General features: G+C 42.0%; 1 protein-coding gene across 1 annotated transcript in view; it reads right to left on the bottom strand.

The window, feature by feature from the left end:
* Positions 1-1,350: 1,350 nt before the first annotated feature.
* tbx15.L (T-box 15 L homeolog) overlaps positions 1,351-6,000 on the bottom strand; it is a 40,399-nt gene continuing 35,749 nt past the window's right edge. Inside the window, exon 8 of the mRNA XM_018245792.2 lies at positions 1,351-5,263. Within this exon, the coding sequence (XP_018101281.1) occupies positions 4,482-5,263 (782 nt within the window). The 3' untranslated portion in view covers positions 1,351-4,481. The remainder of the gene's footprint in view (positions 5,264-6,000) is intronic.

Genomic DNA, 6,000 nt, shown 5'->3' with positions numbered 1-6,000 from the left:
AGTTGCACTTGGAGTCTGGATCCCATTTGGGTCAGACTTTATACAGAGAAATGATTCTCAGGCCGCTCAGCAGGAACTGGAAATTGTGCGCAAACAAATGGCAATTACTGCTCAGCTAATATCTTCCACCTGCCGCTCACAAATTGCCCATAAACTGCACAGCCATTTCTTTTATGGACACAAAAGTGTGTTATTAGTGGGGTTATTAGAGGGGTACTGGGCAGACAGTCTGTAGTCTATATTATAGGAAGAAGCTCTCACGTTGGCACTGTACTGTAGTGGGACTGATTTACCCCCGGGGGACTATGAGTGAACACAAATGGCGTCTCCCTCCGACCCCCCCACCCATTCCAGAACTTGTGCTTCATTCAGAAAAAAAGGTAAGAAATGGCGACAGAAGCAGGTCGGCCTGTGCCCTCCAATGTTGCACTTTGCACCTTGTCTACTGAACTTGTGTTTCTTTATTACTCAAATGTACTCATGTATATTGGTTACTCTACTGAACTTGTGTTTCTTTATTACTCAGCTGAACTCATGTTTATAGGTTATATTACTGAACTTGTGTTTCTTCATTGCCCAATTGTACTCATGTATATTGGTTACTCTACTGAACTTGTATTTCTTTATTACTCAGCTGAACTCATGTATATTGGTTACTCTACTGAACTTGTGTTTCTTCATTACTCAACTGAACTCATGTATATTGGTTACTCTACTGAACTTGTATTTCTTCATTACTCAACTGAACTCATGTATATTGGTTACTCTACTGAACTTGTGTTTCTTCATTACTCAACTGAACTCATGTATATTGGTTACTCTACTGAACTTGTGTTTCTTTATTACTCAGCTGAACTCATGTATATTGGTTACTCTACTGAACTTGTATTTCTTTATTACTCAGCTGAACTCATGTACTGTATATTGGTTACTCTACTGAACATGTGTTTCTTTATTACTCAACTGGACTCATGTATATTGGTTACTCTACTGAACTTGTATTTCTTTATTACTCAGTTGAACTCATGTATATTGGTTACCCTACTGAACATGCGTTTCTTTATTACTCAATTGTACTCATGTATATTGGCTACTCTACTGAACGTGCGTTTCTTTATTACTCAATTGTACTCGTGTATATTGGTTACTCTACTGAACCTGTGTTTCATCATTACTCAACTGGGCTCATGTATATTGGTTACTCTACTGAACGTGCGTTTCTTTATTACTCAATTGTACTCATGTATATTGGTTACTCTACTGAACCTGTGTTTCTTCATTACTCAACTGGACTCATGTATATTGTGAATAGGAATGAAATGTCAAATAAAATGGAAACTTAAAGCAGTGAAAGGAGCGAGAATATTTATTGGGCACCTGCTTGTGCTTGGCACTTATAAACAGAGTGCAGAGCAGAAATATTTATACATAATATGTATATTACATAACTGATTGCTGAGCTCCAGGGTCTGGAGCCCTCTCTATGCACTTAAATACACTTATCTACAACACATCCAAACACAAATAGCTTTCTACCATCATTTGCATTTTCACACAATTTGAATAATCTTTCATGTTATTCATAAGAGCAGAAGCCCCTCGTCAGGCCCTGTAATTGAGACTGGATTGGCTGGGGGCCCCATTGAGAGCTTGAAGAGTCAGATAAGTGTGATTGGGATCGGGATAACGAGATGCTGTTGTTTTTAATGAAGCAGAATGACGGAAGGAAAAGCAATGAGCTAACGATGAAACAATTCCATGTAATTAATTGCTTGCCTGATATCAATTCTCTTTCCACTGAGTCACAAGACTGAACTGCCCACTCCCTGGAACTGTCTGCTCTTGGCTCTAGCTCTCATGGCTCAATGCATAGAGGTCCTCTTCGGGCACAATATTAGCATATTAACAGAATACTTGTTATTAGCACTTATTACTTATTAATAAACAAATATAAAATTTTCTTGTATGAGTAACAAATGAACTTATTACACTGCCGTGCAGTATCAGCATTTTTTAAAGGGCATGTGCACCCAGGAACCAAAAGTAAAGCAATGAAACAATGGGTCTTTCTTATGAAAACCTAGATTTTCTACACTCTATTACAGAGAGCCCATGGGCTCCCAGTGTGCCCAAGATCTCCATAGGCCTCTTTGTATGACATTATTGTTTTATATTAAAACCCTGAAACATAGGGGGAAATTGGCCATCACCATGGAAAATCCTGGGCAGCACTGCTCAATATGGGGATTGTATCCAAAAGCCTCCTACTTGACTAGAGTTGAGGTGAAAAGGGTCACTAGAAGCAAAGGGGGCCTATGAACGGAGTTGATGGAAGAAGATGAGTCAAGTACCAACAACTAAATGTTTCTTCTACAGCAGCCACAGTGGCATCATACCATTGTACCCATCTTCTGTTTCAAATATCTACCACTGGTGAATGACGTGTTGTGGGTATGGACTCAAATATTCCTCTACATGGTTTTATTGTTCTCTAAGATGGTATCACAAGCCTTAAATGATTTTAGAAATGGTAAAAGAGTCAAAAAGAAAGATGTCCCACAATTGGACTCACACCCTACATGTCCTCATACCAACATGTCCCACCTCTCACCCTGAGTAACCAGGACAATGTACCAAATACCCAATTAGAAGAGACATAAATTACTAGAATGAATCTGTTCCCCTAGTGGCTAGTTCTTCTAAAAACTAATATAAATCATTTTTTTTATATGATTTTAATGAACAGAACATTACGAATTGCCTTCAGGGGCAAATAAAATCTTTTGAGATGACAGTATCCCTATAGACATCCAATGATGTTGTCAGTTTCCGCCAATTCAGAATGACTGACAGAGCACTACTGCCTGGGAAACTGAACATTTTAAAGACATACCGTTAACATCTGATGGGTTATTAGCTCTATAAAATCAAAATCTTACCTATTTATATAAAGTATCATAGTTGCTCTCTTGTAGAGTCTTAAAAGATGTTCAAGAACTACTCTTCTTTGTCTTCCAGTATTTGGAAATTTCCTCCCATACACATTCAGATCCCAACTAGATTACACAAAGCATTGTAATGGTCACCCTGTTATAGTTTCAGAGGTACCCAGGGCACAAATAAGCACTCACCCCATTGGGGTAACAGTCACTCTGCTATAGTTCCAGGGTACCCAGGTTCCAGAATGGCTGATTGGAGGTTTATACTTTACTAAATAGAAAAGACTTGGATAGTGGGGAATACATTTCCCTAAATGAAGGCACTAGGAATAGTGGAGTGTATGTTCCTCAATGGCTAAGGCACAGATAGAGATGGAAGGAGACCACTGTACTAAATGTTAAGGCACCAATGGTGATAGAATAAGTGTTTACTTAGCTAAATACCCTCGTACAGGGCAATCTAATTCCCCATTTTGATAGGTGGTACAGACAGAGTGTCTCTGCTTTACTAAATGGTTAAGACACAGATAAACATAGGAGAGGACTGAGCAGTAAATGGCTAAGGCTAAGTTGTGGTGGGTTCACTTGCCTGAAAGCCTAGGACATGGGAGAACACATTGCTAAATGAAAAGGCCAGTGCTCCATTGAATTCACCCAGTAGGAAGGTGAGGGAAGATAAGGTTCTACAACAGCTGGATACAGTCTTTATAAGTTACCACCTAAATGGATACCCAACCCAAGTGTAGCCTCTCGTTTCTCGACCTGCACCATTTCCATGGGTCTTGGCTGTGCAGAAAGGAAACCTGAGCATCGCCTGTGCTTTTAGTGGTGCTACAATGTATCTCATGCATGAAACCTGTCCAAACATTTACTATGTGCTTTTTCCTTCGTTGGAGAAGTTCAAAGAAGTCAATGCATCATCCCTCACTGACCCATATTGTCTAATCTCTACCTGCTCATTGCCCAGCAGATGTCCAGCCATGAGGAGTCACAAAGTCAGCGAAACCATAAAACCATGAGACCTCCAAAAAAAAAAACGTTGTACTGATAAATATCTTTAGCGTGAAGACTGAATCCAGCTTTGCCTGTTAATCCAATAATGATCCAGGCTTTAGTGATGCCAACGGACGTGAGTTTTGCTGCATTCCCACCGGCCCTACTGGAGGGATGTTCATCTTGGTGGGTTCAATTTAGTGGAGGACCCATTAGCCAGATGGATGTTCTGATCCAGGGAAAGTGCTGGACCGATGTAATGTCATGGGTGAATAAATAAGCCCCAGGGGCAGTAGATACAACCAACAGTGATGAAGGATAAATATTGGGGGGATTATGTGACATGCTGACTAGAACAAGTGCTGATGTTGATACCAATGACCGTTCTACATGGTAAATATTGAGAGCAGTGCGATCCAGGTCTATAATACCATATATTCAGTTTGACTCCTTTGATTATCCAGGAGATAAGCCAAGGCCTCCCTCCTTGGAGCTTTCAAACTGTTCCATCCATGAAGGCACGTTGGTTCCCATGTTACACGTCCCCATTTAGACCATATGCACAGACATTTGTGATGATGAGCCTGGGACTGATCCATATTGTCTGCTGTCACAGCCATTTGCTGCCTGTTGATTGGCTGAAGGGCTACCAATCATGTGCATTGCATCCATCCCCGTGGAAAGGTACTGCCTTTCCCCAAATGGAACATTAGATGGAGAGGAGCAGAGTAAAGTGCCTTGAGGTGCTGTCAGTTTCTCTGGACTTGCTGCCAAACGGGGAGAGGATGGGAAATTGTATCCGTAGAGATTGTAGGGGTTGTGAAGAGAAAACGCATTGTAGGAGCCCTGCTGCATATGGCCACCCCCAAACATGTGTGAAGATGAGGAGCCGGAGGAGGGGTTTCCAGATTGCATCATATACTGAAACTGTGAAGTTGGATATGACCCCAGCTGGCCACTGTATGTATCCATCTTGCTGTTGCTTGGCAAGGAAGGTGGCGTGGGCATCCCAGAGATCAATGATGAAGTCCTCTGTGGCATAAAAGTCTCATGAGCTTGGGGCCCAGAGGAGTTGCCACTCTGAAGCCGGTTATATCCATTGTCACTGAGGCCGGCGTAGCTCTGCAGTGCTGCCATGTTGCTCCGGGCACAAGCTGGGTACTCAGAAAGATTCAGGTTGCACAGCTGATTCTCCCTGCAGCCAACATTGAAAGAGTTGGGGTTCAGGTGAAAGGAGGGTGGGGAGCACGAGGGGGACAGAAGGTGGGACGAAGCTGAAGGTGATGGTGTCCCAGTGCTGGAGGTTGTAGGAGACGTCCCGGTGCTTCCTCCTGGGAAAGAAAAACAACAGCAAATGAAATCGCAGTAGGAATATTTGTTGTTTAAAAAACGATGATGTTGTGAGAAATTAGCTCCTCCCCAAGAACACCTGTAAACCTAAAGGTCATGGAACTCTGCAGCCCAGCTCCGCCCTAGAGGAACCGAGAAGAATTCTGCAGTGAAGCTCCGCCCTAGAGGAACCGAGAAGAATGAACCCCCCCCCCTGCTTTGGGCACTCGCTTGTCATTCTCACGAGACCTAATGAAATCAAACCCAATATTAGAATGAAAAAATATATTCTCTCTTGGAAAGCTCTTAGTATATTGATATTTTCTACAAGAATCTTCACCAGACCTCGCCCATAGGGTTCAAGACTGATGCTTCCTACATTCATGTCCCACTGGGGGCTGGGCATGGTCTGGATACATATAGCCATATAGTGTATATTGGGCCCTGAATGAAAAAGAACAAACATCCCTGAATATTACTTTATGCCCAAGCTCAGGGCACAGTCATTTACCCCTGGCATCATCTCTACTTATGTCAATTCTCTATGTCTCACCGTTATGTGAAGTGTAGCCTTTGGGCAGGGTATCTGCGCCACTAATTTCGCCATTGGTTGCTGAAAGCAGTTGATCTGGGTTCAATCCCATTGGAGATATTATATAGATATATATATATATACACACACTTACACATATTCCTGATACCCAACTTTGAAGCACTTGGTTGTGATTGTGGATCTGGA

This window comes from Xenopus laevis, chromosome 2L (assembly GCF_017654675.1).
Source record: "Xenopus laevis strain J_2021 chromosome 2L, Xenopus_laevis_v10.1, whole genome shotgun sequence".
Classification (NCBI taxonomy): Eukaryota; Metazoa; Chordata; class Amphibia; order Anura; family Pipidae; genus Xenopus; species Xenopus laevis.
Note: the sequence above shows the minus strand (reverse complement) of the source record. Positions and strands in the feature narration are given on the sequence as shown.